General features: G+C 50.0%; 7 protein-coding genes across 7 annotated transcripts; 4 read left to right on the top strand and 3 right to left on the bottom strand.

Moving 5' to 3' along the window:
* Positions 1 to 932: 932 nt before the first annotated feature.
* On the bottom strand, positions 933 to 2,594 carry Z518_02872 (uncharacterized protein; the record flags this gene model as incomplete). The annotated part of the gene is made up of 3 exons (XM_013419898.1): positions 933 to 2,129; positions 2,189 to 2,332; positions 2,391 to 2,594. 3 exons carry the CDS (start codon positions 2,592 to 2,594, stop codon positions 933 to 935), a joined length of 1,545 nt encoding a protein of 514 aa, XP_013275352.1.
* A 470-nt stretch (positions 2,595 to 3,064) lies between these two features.
* On the top strand, positions 3,065 to 3,963 carry Z518_02871 (uncharacterized protein; the record flags this gene model as incomplete). The annotated part of the gene is made up of 3 exons (XM_013419897.1): positions 3,065 to 3,139; positions 3,198 to 3,619; positions 3,672 to 3,963. 3 exons carry the CDS (start codon positions 3,065 to 3,067, stop codon positions 3,961 to 3,963), a joined length of 789 nt encoding a protein of 262 aa, XP_013275351.1.
* Positions 3,964 to 4,615: 652 nt separating this feature from the next.
* Positions 4,616 to 8,170, bottom strand: Z518_02870 (uncharacterized protein; the record flags this gene model as incomplete). The annotated part of the gene is made up of 1 exon (XM_013419896.1): positions 4,616 to 8,170. One exon carries the CDS (start codon positions 8,168 to 8,170, stop codon positions 4,616 to 4,618), a length of 3,555 nt encoding a protein of 1,184 aa, XP_013275350.1.
* A 473-nt stretch (positions 8,171 to 8,643) lies between these two features.
* Positions 8,644 to 9,615, top strand: Z518_02869 (uncharacterized protein; the record flags this gene model as incomplete). Its single annotated transcript, XM_013419895.1, has 1 exon — positions 8,644 to 9,615. The coding sequence occupies one exon, from the start codon at positions 8,644 to 8,646 to the stop codon at positions 9,613 to 9,615; it is 972 nt and encodes a 323-aa protein (XP_013275349.1).
* Positions 9,616 to 9,645: 30 nt separating this feature from the next.
* Z518_02868 (uracil phosphoribosyltransferase) lies at positions 9,646 to 10,441 on the bottom strand (the record flags this gene model as incomplete). Its single annotated transcript, XM_013419894.1, has 3 exons — positions 9,646 to 10,034; positions 10,086 to 10,185; positions 10,262 to 10,441. 3 exons carry the CDS (start codon positions 10,439 to 10,441, stop codon positions 9,646 to 9,648), a joined length of 669 nt encoding a protein of 222 aa, XP_013275348.1.
* A 662-nt stretch (positions 10,442 to 11,103) lies between these two features.
* On the top strand, positions 11,104 to 12,537 carry Z518_02867 (uncharacterized protein; the record flags this gene model as incomplete). Its single annotated transcript, XM_013419893.1, has 1 exon — positions 11,104 to 12,537. The coding sequence occupies one exon, from the start codon at positions 11,104 to 11,106 to the stop codon at positions 12,535 to 12,537; it is 1,434 nt and encodes a 477-aa protein (XP_013275347.1).
* A 1,190-nt stretch (positions 12,538 to 13,727) lies between these two features.
* Z518_02866 (uncharacterized protein) lies at positions 13,728 to 14,534 on the top strand (the record flags this gene model as incomplete). Its single annotated transcript, XM_013419892.1, has 1 exon — positions 13,728 to 14,534. One exon carries the CDS (start codon positions 13,728 to 13,730, stop codon positions 14,532 to 14,534), a length of 807 nt encoding a protein of 268 aa, XP_013275346.1.
* Between the last annotated feature and the right edge of the window lie 951 nt (positions 14,535 to 15,485).

Raw genomic sequence — 15,485 nt, 5'->3', positions numbered from 1 at the left:
TTCAATCTTTGAGATATGAAGAGATCCGGAAAGTGACATAACTATTGATCATTGGGTATGGAGCGCAGTCTTTGTTCTTGGATCCGAATACAGAAACGAGGAACAAAGAGAACAAGGAACTCTCCCATTCCCATTCCATTTGCAAGATCGGGATTTCATGCAACAAGCGTCAGAGCAGAATCCATGGCAACTTACCAAATATCGTTTTCAATGCCCGGAGAGTTCCTGAAACTGGCGTTGTAAAGGGCAATCGCAAAGAGAAAATGCCAGACAAAACATTAGCTAAGCAGGGAAATTGATATCACGTGATATTTGGCCACATGACCAATCTCAACACTGACTTTGCACAGTACGACCACCAGAATGATGAAAAGAATTTGTCTTGGAAATAAATGCTTGCTGAAACTAATCTTGAGAAGGGTTTAGGACAGATCGTCATGCTCGGACCAAGTCTGTAACATGGCTGACCCAGTCGCTCTCCCGGGGCTCCGACCCCCTTGGGTCAGAGTATCTCGCTATTCCAGCTGACTGCATCCCGGTCACCACAGTGGCATGCTTTTGCGTGATGAAGAAGCAGAACTCACAGGCCGAAAAGCAGGAAAAACCGGGGGTATCTCCCATTCATACACCGCTTGCTTGCCCAGAAACAAAAAAAAAAAAAAAAGGCTCTCTAACTTTCAAATCTGACAGAAACCACACCTTGCTGTTTGTTATGAGCCCGAAAAAATATTGGATCTGGACACCTGGTTTCTCTCTTTTTCCTGTGAAGGAAGCCTGGTCTAAATCTTTGTGATGCCATTAAACCATGTGCGAGGCGCGCTCCGAAAAGTAATCAAGACACTTTGTCCCGATGTATTTGGAAGCCTCCATTATCGAAGGGGGTCCGATCGATCGTAACAAGAGAATGGAGAAATAGGTGCGTTGATGTGGGTTTACACCTTCGTAGTCTTTACTACTCGTGTATCGATCCCGTGACCCCAGCCATAGAACCGACAGTCCTCACCATACCAGCATCCGGGGTCGTCTGGTTTGTTCTGCGGACACCGATGTCCGTAAATGCAGTCGGGATCGGTACAATCCATTTTGTAATAGCAAGGAGTCATGCGTGCAACTTCACGCAAGACGTTGCGTTCTCCTTTCGACAAGGGATATGTGTGAGAATGAGAACAGTTGTTCGATGTACAAAACGAAGGCCCTTGAAGGTAGTAGATATTACAAAGCTTCAGCTTCTTGATGCGTTGAATTTCGTAGTTGGGAATGGAAGAATCAACTTTGTCAATTCGTTGGCCATGACGATTTCGATCAATGCTCTTGGTTACCGGCTTCGAAACCGCAGCCTCAGGGCTCTTCATAGACGTGGGAGTCGATGTTCGTGTAGTGCTAGCTTTGGATGCTGGAGCAGAAGGGGCGAAAGGTTGGGCGGTCATCGAGGCCCAAGTCATGGCTGGTGTACTCGAACTTGAGTTTGTCCCGGTCGTACCATTTGATTCCACTCGCGCGAGTGCGGGCAACGTTGCGGTGACTGCCTGTAAAGGACCCTTTGGCTGTACGGCCGAAGGGGCTAGCTTGGTGGTGCGGAAAACATTTTCAAATTTAGTACTTTTGAAATTATTCTTGATCGCGGCAATCTCTTTTTCGAATGGTATACCCTCAAGAAGGGTAATGTGATCCAGCACGGCCGGATCTTTAATCGTGTCCTGCAGCAAACTTGCATACTTGTCGTCGCTGGAGCAGCCCAGGATGATTTGATGACAGTGGCAGTCGTAGAGATTGATATTGAATTGTTCACAGACTTTTTCTTTTGTGCTCTCGGTTCGGGAACCGGCATCAACAAACTCAAAAAGTACCCGTGTGCTGTTGAGGCCTCGCACAAAGTCATCGAATATCGCAGGCCGCTCGATTATTTTCAATTTCGCCAGCATATCAGAGAGCGATTTGGTATTGGCATAAATCCGGGTCGCAACCTTGGGCGAATCCAAGTGATGTAGATGTTGAGCGACAAATGCACTGACGGCGTCGGAAATAGCGCTGACAGCCTCCTTGCCACCTTTTTCGCCCTTGCTCAAAAGTTCCTTTGTAAATATCATGTCTTCACCATCGATGAGGATGACGACAAAGGGATTTCGATCCTGCAATAGGGTTAGTTTATGTCATTTAGAACGTCTGACTCGAGAGTGAGGTTGCACACCATAATCTTTTGGGCTAGCATTAATTGCTCTTGCAGAGCACTTTCTCGAAATTGGCCCTCTCTGTTATATTGGGCTTCTCGCTTGTGATCGAGCTGCAGCCGTTCAAGTTGACTTTGGGTGTTTTCGAGCTGATACAAAAGATCCTGCGTTCCAGAGTTAGGACTCGGACACGAGTATTTGTCGGTGAAGAGGCCGTTATACCTCGATCAACTGATTCTTTTCATCTTCCAGGCTTCTGAGGCGTTTGTTACGCTCTCGAAAAGACATTTGAGAGTTGACAATGGAAATGTCGCCAATGGGACGATTTCTGAAGGAGCCATTTCGGGAGCCGTAGTCTGGACTCGAATTCAGTAGCGGATGGTCAAACGTAGGGGAAAAGGGATCGTAACGAGCCATGTCGGGCATTGAGATAGGTCGAGGACACGAGGACGAGGGATCGGGAGGGCGAAAAGAGAGAAGGTGTTGTTGGCGGTGAGGTTGGTTGCAGGTTGCAGACGAAGGCGCAGGTTCCGGGTACTTTTTTGCAAAAGTTGTAGGTCGCTGTGGCTCCCAAAAAAGATTCTGGGGAACGCGTAATTAGTGGATGGGATTGTTTGGTTGCCTTGTAGCGCGTCCTTGTGCCGGGCGCTGGTGAAGGGCGATTCGCCGCTCGAAAAGTCCAAGCACGAGCGTGGCGGCAACTGCGGTTAAACCCTCATCTGAGACATCCACAGCTTGACATCATTCTAACCGCAAAGGTGGTGGCCTGCTACCAGAACGCTCGTCCGGCCCACTGTCTTTCCTGCGCCAGCGACCTGCCACTGCAATATCAGGCCAAATTTTTTTTCTCCAATTCTCTAGAAATTCCATTGCGATACACACTGCGCATCTGCACAATGGGTCGATTCTTGGATCTTGCTCTTCTCCTCTTTGGTTTCCAGGCTGCAGGCATCTTCGCCCAGGCCGACCCGGTGCGTTCTAGTCACTGGCCATTTCAACGAGACTACACAGCTAATGCGTTAAATTTAGGAAGAAGTCGAAAACTCCTCGACGAGCCCTTCTCTCGCTGTCTCCGTCGAAGCATCTTTCCCTGATGCAGAGATCTTTGGAATCAAGCTCGTCAATGGTAAACCAACCGAGTCAACCCTTTCTTTCATGAACGAAGAGCCGGACCCAATTACTGTCCAATTTGTTGGTGGCAGTTTGTGGACGTTCGAGGGTGCGACTCCTCGTATCGTCCGAAACCTGACCTCGGCTCGATATGCGGTCGAGATTCCTCCTGGCGAGAAGCAAAGCCTGCCCTACCGCTTCCAGACAAACATGCATCCTCAGGACCTGAGACTCAACCTGGCGGCCGTGGTCAGTTCGCAGTCTACCTTCTACACCTTACAGGCCTTCAACGGCACTGTCTCTATTGTCGAACCAGATGCTAGCATCTTTGATCCTCAAATGTAAGCAACGAACATCATTGACTGCGTGCGCATACGACTAATTCCAATATAGCCTCTTCCTGTACTTCTTCCTCCTCGCCTGCGCTGTCGGTGTCGGTTACTTCTTCTATACTATCTGGATTGTGCCGTACTTTCCGCACAAACGCAGAAGTGGTGGCGGCAAGAAGTTTACCCCAAAGAAAACTGATTCTGGATCTGTTACATCAGACAACGAGGGCGCGGGCGTTTCAACCGGCTCCACGACATACAAAGAGGAATGGATCCCAAGCCACCATATCCAGCGTCCTGAGGCTCGTAGGGTAAAGAGTGGCGGAAGACCCAAAGGCCGTGGCAAGCCCGAGTAAAGTGACTCATCGATGGTTTACTATATTGTTTGAAGGGAAGCCCCCGAAATGTCAATAGACCTAGAGTGCTTCTTGGATTGGGGAAGGGGAAAAAAAAAAAAAAAGGGTAAAGAGAAGCAGAAGCATGTGGAGATCATCGGAACGGCCGGTTCACGACAATGGGCATGTGCCTGGCTTGCAAATACAAAATGAAACATTTGTGATGTCATTCAAGAGAAATTGATCCTTGATGAGTTTTGCAGGGCAAAAGTGTTTCGAAAATAGTTGGGATTGAAAAGTACAGAAGAACACACAGCCAGCCAGAGATTAGGCCGCAAGTGCAATAAGAAGGGGTTCGTGAATGAGAGAATCTCTAAAATATGTGGAGTTGAAGCAGCATAACACATGAAAACAAATATTCACAAAACGCCGTCAATTCCATCGACTCTCTCTGTGGACTACTGAAACTGGTATTGACATTGACACAGAACCCCGAAACTGTTTATGGTCCATCAGCAAGCAAGCTAGCTAGCCTGAAAATCCATTTTGAGCAAAAAGCCCCCTGACTGAGTGCACACATGTTATGTCTGCGAGGGAGGAATCCTGCACATTAGCCTTAGGGAAAGTTGGAAAAAAAATAAAATGAAGGCCTCCTCTTCATTACCGTCGTGGTCTAATCACCCATAATGTCATCGTCGGCCTCGTCGTGCGCTTCAAGCGCATTGTCATCCTGATCCGCGTCATCTTCCAGAATATCATCCTCCAGGTCGTGTTGTCTCTGCACCTCTTCCTCGTCATGATCTTCGTCATCCTCAATATCATCGTCCTCGAGCACGATTCCTGCCGAAACCATTTTCTTTGCCACTGCGGCTTTGGCTTTCCTACCCTTCTCATCGTCTCTTGCCGTCGCAGTCTTCGCCTTGCTTTTCGGCTTCTTCTCCTTCTTCTCGTCCAAATAGGCAATGAGTGTTGAATAGTTCTTGCCCAGTTTGGTCCGATTCAACATGAGTCGTTGCTTGACTTTGTCGTCCTTGATAGCACCTCCAACGATCGCAAAAATGATTTTGCTGGTCAGCTCACAAAGATTCTGCTCCGCGAGAAGAGCAGCTTGTTTTTTTGCACGGCGCCCTCCTGTGGCTTCCGCAATGTCACCATCATCATCACCTTCGTCGTCAGCGTCTGAATCTCCGGCTTCGTCTTCAGAATCTTGGGGGGGTTTCTCGATATCTTCCTCTGCCTCTTCACGCGCCGAGTCTTTCGTTTTGTTCTTGTCACTCTTCTGGATCTTGCGGCGTGTTATCTTGGCGAATGACTTCTCCAATTTTTCATATGTCGTCATAACTTCCTTAACAGTGTCGTCGGGCATGGTTGTGATGAGACTAGCTAGATTCTGCTCGATATCTTCGTCTAATTCGCTCTTGTCTGGGCGCATGTTCCGAATCGTGGTAAAAAGTGCAAAGAGCTCCAGCACATTGAGTATGGCATTGTAGCGAACCGGGTCGAGGGGGATGCGAAGCTGAATGACTGGTGCAAGATTTTCAACAAAAGTTGACCGTGTCATTGCGAAATTGGTCAGAGACGTTGTTGTCAACTGGGCTGTATCGTTGGCAGAGATGGCTTGTTTCAAGCCAAAGACCTTCCATCGGAAATAACGTGAGAAAAGTTCGATAAGGGCGGTACATAACTGATCTTCCAGTTCGGCGAAGGCTTCTGTCGTGTCCTCATCTGGTTCACCTCGCTTTAACAGCTGCAATAAGAGACCTAGGAGTGTTTGTTGGTTGCTTGATCTGCCTTTCTGTTTCCTTGAAGCCCCGGAGTCCAGTTTTCCTTCGATGACCTCTGTGCAGTCATGTACCCCTGCGAGCTCTGCAAGCCGCATCGTGGTGTTCACAAGCTCTCCAAGTATAGGTTTGTCAAGCGTTCCTCTTCTTTCGACATTCTTGCCTCGAACGAGGTTTGCAAGGGCGGTAACACAATCAGTCCAGATCTCCTGAACCTTGGAATCAGCTGCCTCCTTGCTCTGTTCGTAGCTTCTCGCATTTCTAAACGCCGCGCTTGCTGCCGCAAGGACTTTTTTGTCTGAATGAGATGTAAATTGTTTGCTGATGTCATCCAGAATGGCAGAGTAGGTGGCTTCGCCGCTCTGAAGTTCATTTATTAACCCAATATCTAATAGCTGTTCAATGCGAAGAATAGACGAAGTGGCTTGAGGCGTGCTGCCGAACTTGCCGAGGAGTTGAGGAATAATGACCGTGAGATTCTGGGCGGCAGATTCTTGCTTTTCGCGAATACGGTCTTTGGCTGCATTGGTCCTACGACCTGTAGGAGATTCAATTATCGATTGCAAGTATTGCTTGATTGAGGACTGAAGGACGTCCAACAAAATAATATCTTCATCTGCACTCAACTTGTAAGCCTGTCGAACTTGGAAGCTGATATCGTCTTCATCGCTTTGCGTGGGAATCGAAGAATGGTCATAGAGGAGAAAACCGGCAAGAGACTCCCATTGGTGAAGTTCATCCATATGAGGGAAGATTGATTGCGTGGCGAGCGTGTAGCGAGATTCGGTGGTAAGGTCCAGAGGTAGGGACTGAGCAGTCGCTCCGTCCAACGACTCTTCATCTTTGTCGAAGCCGGCAAGGATCGAACCTAGACACTTGAATTTGATCCAGGACCGAGTGGGAACCATAAAATCTTCAACGTCGTCTGGGTCGGGCAGGGCGCTAACAAGCTGCGCTTGGTCGAAATCCTCGACAGTTGCTCCGTAGAGATCTTCAATGTTGGAGACAAAGAATTTAGCAACCGCTGTCCTGACACGAGGTTCACTATCAAAGATCAATCGCCCGATGATATCAATGTCCTCAGGCTCCAATAATTCAGCTTCTCGCAGTTGGTCCAGCAGCTCAATGGTCTCGGCTCTGACCTTGAGATCTGCGTCTCTTGCTCCCATTTCTACTAATCTCTGCCGAAATCGGTCGGTGAAGGCTCTCAGAGCGGCAATATTCTTCTTATTCGCGAATAAGTTCTTCAATTGTGTGATATCCTCGAGTCTCGTAGAAGGGCTTGTATCACTGAGAACCCATCCCAGATACCGCAGGAACTGGCCTTCCAAGAACATTTTTCGGTAAAGCACGATCCAATTGCCTAGTGCAGCAACACATAGGGCACGGATTCGTTCCTCGACATCTCGATATCGATGGACGTAGACCGTGTCGAATGCGTCCTTTAGTTGGACATCAATAGCTTCGAGCTTTTTCTCGGCTACTTTCAGATTTTCCTCGATGGTCCCGACGCGACCTTTGTTGACACTCCTTTTCTTCTTTTCTGCATCAATCTGAGATTTGAGCGTCGCCATGGTCTCTTGCAATTCTCTAGCAAGCTCACACAAAGCAGTGCTCATTGATAGAGAGACAATCGTCGCCGTATGCCTGAATGACTTGTAACTAGCACCTGACATTGTTGCGATCCAGACATAAATGTTGTCGTAGACCTCAGGCTGGTCATAGAAGACGGAAGAAGCATGCAATGTTTTGATGATGGCCCCGAAGAATTCCTCCAACACTGATTGAAATCCGGAGTATTGCTTCTGCTTGGAAATGAGAGGATAATCAGGCGGTTTCTGCTGTTCGTATTCTTCAAGGACATCTCTGAGCCTGTCGGGGGCAGCGTCTATGTCTTCGATATCTTGAGACTCGATTTTAGAATCGCACCCGATGCATTGCAGGACAAAATTGATCAAATCTCGAATGGCGGCAACACTATCCCTCTGCATTGACCGGAACCAGAGAGAAGCAGAGTCCTCAGGTGTGCGTCCTCTCCCAAATACTTCGGCATAGAGTCCTTGTTCATGCATCTGACCTGGTCGAACACGCGCCTTTTGTGTCTTTGAGCCTTTCGTCCCGGATTTACTTTGGGATTTGGCTGATCGAATCGCCAGCGTGGTATTGGGCCCACTAGCCGTCTTTGTTCTTTTGGTAGCAGGTTTTGCAGCCGTTGCTCTCGCTCTTGGTGCTCTGCGCTCGGCCCTCAATTCCTCCTCGTCTGGTTCCTCGTCATCTTCATCATCATCCGCAGTGGTTGCATTGGTCACTCTTTTCCGCTTGGTCGAGCCGTTTGTGAGAACGCTACCCTCATGGTTCTCTTGGGAGAAAAGATCTGGTTTGCGCACTATTCTTCCTGATCTGCGACGTGATTCTGGAGTACCGTTTGGAACGCTTGAGTCCACCATGGTATCTTTGTGGGTAAACCACCCGATCGAAGAAGTCTTCGAACTGGGTAGGCTAGTTAGGGTTCGAGGGCGTGAGTGGGGATCCAAGGACACCGCGTAAGGATTTAATCGCGGGTTGAAGGTCGGATGGACTGCTTCTAAACACAGCGATGAAGATGCGCGGGGTTGTGATTAGAGCACAGAAAGAATGTTGAGGAAAACGCGTTGACGCGAAAGGAAGGGAGGTATACCGGGCGCCCAGGTTCTAAGTGCGGCAGACCGGGTTTACCCAGCAACCCACAGAAGGTATTACTAGCAGCTTGCAAGTCCGGTCTATAGGTAGAGTTGTTCTTACTTTTCCTACGTCGATTTCCTTTTTATTCCTTCGCTCGAGGGGAGCCATGGGATGGTATTCTGCCATAGAGATGGAAAGAGAATGCTAGTCACGCAGCCTGGATCGTACGGTGGGAGACAGCTTGCTGCTTGCAAAAGGCATGTCACTACCAAAATCCCCATTTGCGCCTTCGTCCTCCGTGCCAGGAACTGGAGAAATCGTCCTTTCACTGCTCCCTCCTGGAAAACAAGTTCTCCGGACATTTACATACCAATACCCTCTGAAACTCATTGCTCCAGACCCTCACCACTCCGACGACGGCCGGCACGTGACAGTCGCGTTCCTCCTGACTTATGGAGGAGGATTGGTTGGAGGAGACCAGATCAATCTCAAGGTCGAATTGGAAAAATCTACTCGACTTGTCCTCGTTACTCAAGGCAGCACCAAGATCTTCAAATCGCCAGAAAGGTCCGTGGTTAGTCGACAAATCCTAGACGTCAAGGTGGGATCCCAAGCAGCTCTCTGCTACTTGCCTGATCCCACTCAGCCGTTTGCGGAAAGTGTCTATGAGCAGAACCAAACATTTTATGTCGAACCAGACGTTAGTAGCAGCTTGTTAGTGCTCGACTGGGTGAGCGAAGGTCGACGCGCAAGAGGAGAGAGCTGGAAGCTGTGGAGTTGGAAGGGCAGAAACGAGGTCAGAGAATTTGACCCAAGGTCCAAAGGACGACTTCTTCTTCGCGATGCAGTCATGTTGTACGAGGACGATCTGGGTGGTACCGCCCTCATCGACAAGTCCAACAACATGGGCATCTTCGGCACGTTGATTGTGTATGGGCCTGTGTTCAATCGGCTGGGGGAGTTCCTGATTCGCGAATTCACGAACCAGCCTCGGATTGGAGCGAAGAACTGGGCAACGACTGGCGAAAGAGTAAAGCAGGCCGAGATGGCACCAGAACGTGAGCAGAGAGATGGTCTATTGTGGACGGTATCGAATACCCGAGGCTTTGTTTTGCTCAAATTTGGAGCGAAAGAGCTCGATGAGGCCAGACGATGGCTTGGAAGCTTGCTCAGGCAAGAAGGCACGGCCGAAATGGTATTTGGTCACCAAGCACTCATATGTCTTCGATGAGCCGCGTCACTCTTCCAACTCTTTGCATTTTCACTTTCCAATTGTTAGGAAGAGTCGGTCTCCAATGTCTCCCAGGCCAGGTTTGATCATCCCGTTTTCTGTCAATTCATTATCCACCCCTCCAACCCAGATCTGTGTCCCTTCGGGCCATTCTCCTGCGGCTTTGACTAGTCCCGATTCTGCAGCCAACACGCTGAGGAAGATAATTTTCTCCGCACCCCAATCTCTCAAGATTTGAATCGCGGATATGGCGGTGTTACCGGTGGCCAAAACGGGATCAACGACTATGGCCAATTTGGCGACAGCTTCGGACGATTGGGGCAAATTGTTATAGTATTCAACGGGCTGCAGTGTCATTTTCTCGCGGAACAGGCCGAGGTGGTGGACAGAGACATGTCCTGGGAGGAGGGTCTGGATGGCTGCCTCAATGTCAATCACAAGGAAATCAATTATATTTTTGTGTGGCATACCTTCCACCATTCCCAGGCCGGATCGCAAGATGGGCACCAGGGTCATCTTATTACACTTGATGGTTTCAAAGGGGTACTCATATCCAATGGGTGTTTCGTCCTACAAACCGATCAAGGGTCAGCCTGGTTCTTGATCAGCACGGATGCTTGCGAACACAACAAGAGACAGTACTCACGGATCCAGTGACCTCGATCTCGAGTTCGGCGAGCGCCTCTGAACCCAATAATAGGGCAATATCGTGGATGAGGGCTTTGGTTTCGCGGGCGTTGGTTGTTTTTGATCGCAATTGCGATAACTTTGCGCGCAGACAAGGGTGCCTGGAGACGTGAATGTTGGGCGCCAGACTGGGCGCCATGTTAGGAGAATAATGGTCTGATCTAAAAGATGGAAGTAAGAAATGGTCTAGAAATTGACAATGAGGCGAAGGAAGGGTGTTGAAGCAGCGCGTCCTTTTTCATCCCTGGGCCCGCGCAGGTACGTCTTTGGTGGAGGGGTGTAGCTTGTCTTCCCCCCTCCCTATTGTTACAATTCGCTGCAAGGGCCCCAAAGCCAAAGCGAGAGGGACCGGCCACTTCCGATCGCCTTCATCGCCTCTTGCTAGGGAGATGGCTTGGTACATTGATGATCGTGTCTCTGTGGTCAAACGCATCGCATATGTGCCTCCTTGAATCTCCCAAAAAAGCCATTGAGACAAAACCTGAGGATGGTAATCAGGTGCGGTACGGTAAATATATTCTCTCCTTCAAGCTGCTGAAACTATACGTCATTTACTGGTAGCTCCAAAGTCGCTGTGCACGATCCGGGCGGGTGAGATTTATTCTCTCCGGCAAAACAAATCGTCCTGCCATATCTCCTCAATACAATGATGCTTTCCACCCACGAAAACATTTTTCAGCTGCGCAACTACCATAGGTTTGCGATGAACCTCCGTTAGAGTGTGCCTGACACCCATTTCCCTCTCTCTTCCAATGATTTCTTTGACGCCTTCAAGAGCGATAGCCCTATCTCACTCGCATCATGTCGGATTCCATGGAGACCCCACGACATCGTCGTCGCGATCGCTGGACAAGAGAGAACTTCCTTGAATCGGTCGAGAACCCTGAAGAGCGACGGCGTGATTACAATGTCGAGGCAGAAGATGACAATACAGGATTAACCGAGGTAGTCATCCCGCCTCCTGCTCGGCCAGAAGATTTCAGGCGGCCTTCACTGGAAGACATAGAGCGGAGGGTGAGCAGACAAAGGCATCGCAGTGAAGGTGCCCTTGGGGAGCTTGCTGTTCCCCAGCCCATAAGTTCACGTGAGAAGCCATCCGATGAAGAGACGGCAGTCGAATCCCCTCGTCGACGAAGTCTAGAAGATCAGCAGAAGTTATCCGTCACGAGTCCTGTCGAATATCAGCCATCGCCTATTGCGACCGAGCTTTACACAGTCTCATCGCTGGTCTTCTTCTCGTTAATGGGCACACTGGCACGGTTGGGAGTTGAGGCGATCACCCTCTATCCCAGTTCTCCATTTCCTTCTCGAGTCCTCTGGGCAAATTTGGGAGGCTCGTTCTTCATGGGCTTTCTGGCCGAGGATCGACGGCTTTTCCGACAAGAATGGGGTGCACCGGATCCCAAAGCACCAGCATCAAATCATGCGAAGGTCAAGAAAACCATACCGCTCTACATTGGCCTGGCTACCGGATTTTGTGGTAGCTTCACGTCATTCTCTTCCTTCATTCGGGATTGCTTTCTAGCCTTGACGAACGCGCTCGAATCACCTTCGCCGACACGGCCATACCAAGTCGATCCAACAATCGCCACAAGGAGTGGTGGATTTTCATTTCTCGCACTTTTGGCCATCTTGATCATACACCCGGCCGTTTCAATGGCGGCTCTGCAGGTGGGAGCCCAGCTGGCCCTAGTGCTTCAGCCGGTAACACCCACGATACCGTTCAGATTTGCTCGCAAAGTGCTTGATCCGTTGATGGTCTTTGTTGGATTTGGGTGCTGGATTGGGGCCGTGTTCCTGGCAATATGGCCCCCTGGAAATGACACGCACTGGCGATTCCGCGCAGTGCTCCCACTGATTTTCGCGCCGCCAGGCTGTCTTCTTCGCTTCTACGCATCGAAACATCTGAACGCGGTGATCCCAGCATTCCCTTTGGGGACATTTGTAGTCAACATCTTCGGGACGGCAGTGCTGGGGATGGCGTTCGACCTGCAGCACGCAAGCGACATTGGCGCATCGAATCCGAACGCATGCTCGGTTTTACAAGGGATCATGGAAGGCTTTTGCGGTTGTCTGACAACGGTTAGCACCTGGGTGGCCGAGATGAACGGACTCCGGCGACGACATGGTTGGATCTACGGCTTGACGAGCGCAGGTGTAGCTCTGGGTTTTACCGTGGTTATCATGGGGAGTATGGGATGGACAGTGGGATTTCGGACCCCGGCGTGCAGTTGATCAGGTATACCCTCTAGCTACCTTTTATCCTAAGTCCGGTATGCGGTCTCGGCACCTTACCCCGGGCATCCGCCCAACAGGATGTCTCCGAGTTACCTCGTCAGAAACCAGCCAGCCTCAGCGGCCCCGTTCTCACCTTATCGCGTTAGTTGAAACGCTAGTGCTGAGGTTATTCAACACCAATTGCTGCATCGGTCGGCGGTTTTGGTAGACCCCAGTCGAGGCTCTCATCGGCGCCGCTTAAAGTCCGTTATTGACTGCGCTGGCCTGCGCACTGCAGATTGTTATTTTCTTCGCACCCCTCTCCCCCCTAATTTTTCTGCCTTTTGCGATACTTTCCGGTTGACTGTGGCTGGGCCCTACCAATTGGCTCCTGAACATACGTTTTCGCCCCATTCTCCAGCCTCTGTCAGTTCCATACCAGAACCATGTTTGAATGCATTTTTCCTTTTGTGGGCGGCCCCTAGATCTGGTATCCGTGCCTGGTGGAAGTAATTTTTTGGCTCGTGCCTGTTTCATGGATGAAGACATATTTCCAATTTCCCAGGATGCAGATAATATGTAATTAATCATGAGCCACCATCCATCGATCGTGTAAGACTGATCCTCAGCGTCCGAGTCTCACCTTCGGCCGTACCAAGACACAGCTGAAAAAAATAATCACTGTTCAGGCCAAATTGCACTCTCATAACCCCCTTTCACAGCCGATGTCTGACTTCTTGGTTGTTAACATCAGCACCATGAAACTCCCAGGAAGCTCCGTAGGCTAACCGCTAACCCTGGTTATCGTGGTTGTTTGCAGTTAAGCGATTTCTTCGTAGTCTCCTTGATAGGGGTCGCGAGCACCCAGAAAGTGGATCTTCGCGTTACGAGCAAATAGGTGGGTTGGCGTTACAGTAGGTTGTTCCAACTTCATCACAGCCCCATGTCCACCGCATTGGCGCTGCTCGGTCTTGGTGTAGTTTACCCTTTTATGGGGGGGGAGGGTACTCTCTTATTCGCGCCCTCGGAAAAAAAATAGATAAGTCAAGGCTTAGACCCTCGTGTTGTGGTATCCAAAGTGAACTGTCAATCGTCAGCAGCCAAGCCAGGGAGGTAGTGTTCAGTCAGAGCAGATCAACATCAACACATTTGCACTTCATAAACCCGCCTACCTCGAGCCCTCCAACAACATTCCCACATACCACAAGATGGGCCAAACAGCATCTCAACCGTCTCCCGACAAGTCCTTGAAAGTCATCGGAGCCGGTCTCTCGAGGACCGGAACGACATCCTTCGGCGCAGCCTGCTCACTCCTTCTCGATGGCCCGTGCTACCACGGAGGCACCCAAATGCTCAACTCCCCCGAGTCGCACATCAAGCGCTGGATTCAGATCATCAAACACACCCCGGCGAAGAATGAAGCCGACCGAAAGGCACTGGTGTCAGGAGTCAAAGAGATGCTCGATGGTTATGTTGCCTGCACCGATCTCCCATCCAATGCCTTTGTCGAGGAATTGATGGAGATCTACCCCGATGCCAAAGTCATCTGCACGGTGCGAGATCCCGATAAATGGTGGAACAGCTTGGCCCCCATCGTCGAAAAGGGTAACTTGACTGTTTTGTCGTGGATCCTGGCGCCTCTCCCAACCCTGCGCATGTTCCGAACCTACCACGATGCCTTGGACGATGGCCGCGTGGGCGAACTGTACTTCCGTGAAGGCGAACCCAAGAGACCGACCAGAGCTATGTGGGACCGACACATCGAACACCTCAAGAGAGTCGTGCCCAAGGAGAAGCTGTTCTTCTATGACGTCCGTGATGGTTGGGAGCCGCTTTGCGCCATCTTGGGTGTCCCCGTCCCCAAGGACGTCCCATTCCCCAAGTTGAACGATGCCCAATCCATGGAGAGCTTCATGAAAGCAAGTGTCCAGCGTGGATTGATGGCCTGGGCTGGTATCTTCGTAACCATTGGTGTTGCCGGATTCGCCGCCGCCAAATATGCCAATGTGATATAATCCTCAGGTTAACGGGATCGGTGGGATGTACTATATGAAACGATGTTGGGATTAGCACCCGGGCTGAGATGAAAGCATATGTGACTCAAGCAAACTGGCTGTCGGACAAATAAATTTTTGTGTTTTGGAAAACTAAAAGACCTCGTCGGCACGGGTGCGAAAGGTATCAGATTTTTCTTTCCAGGTCGAAAATGCGCCGAGGGAATCTGTATGCATGACCCGTTTGGTGATCGTCCAGGCGCGGAAGGAAGGTCGACAGCGGCGGACGCTGGTGCTGAGATGTTAATTGTCCATTTTCGGTTCTGTTTGGGCTTCTGGCCTGGTAGAGTTAGAAATCTTAGAATTCAAAGGATTGGACGAGCCATACTGAGATCATGTCCCATGCAATTGTTTGGAACATGGCCTTTTTGGTTTCTCTTATCCTTTTCACCCCTCTCGGTTTTGCAGAACAGCGTACATTTGGAGATGTGATACACGGAGTACCTCGTCAAAGGCAAGGCTGCGGGAATATGGGGTTTAGACCCCTTTTTTCAACCGAGGCCAGCACTCCAACGCATCAACTTACCTCAGTCTATCGAACATAAGAGAGACAGATGCCTCTGACGGGTAAGTAAAGCGTATGGACAAGTTGCAGATCCGAAGTACTTATGGATATATGTGGGATTGCGCGGCCCCCCTTGATAATGGCGCAATTCTGTGCCAAGATGGCATGAGGCTGTTGGTATGATTAGGATACCTCTGGTGGTGCAGATTTGTGGGTTTCCCAGGGCTTGAAATGTGATATATTTTACCTGCATGACCCATCCTGGTCGTATGAAGTCCGTGAAATTCAGGTCTAGAGATGTCGCTTGATAAGGATGCCAATCAGCACGGACGTGATTCTTGCCACAACCCTCGTGTTTGACGCCTGGATCGCCAGCCCAAACGGCATATCCACAAGGCCTGGAGTTC

Source organism: Rhinocladiella mackenziei, assembly GCF_000835555.1.
Source record: "Rhinocladiella mackenziei CBS 650.93 unplaced genomic scaffold supercont1.2, whole genome shotgun sequence".
NCBI classification, from domain to species: Eukaryota; Fungi; Ascomycota; class Eurotiomycetes; order Chaetothyriales; family Herpotrichiellaceae; genus Rhinocladiella; species Rhinocladiella mackenziei.
This window is presented reverse-complemented; position numbering and strand designations above follow the sequence as displayed.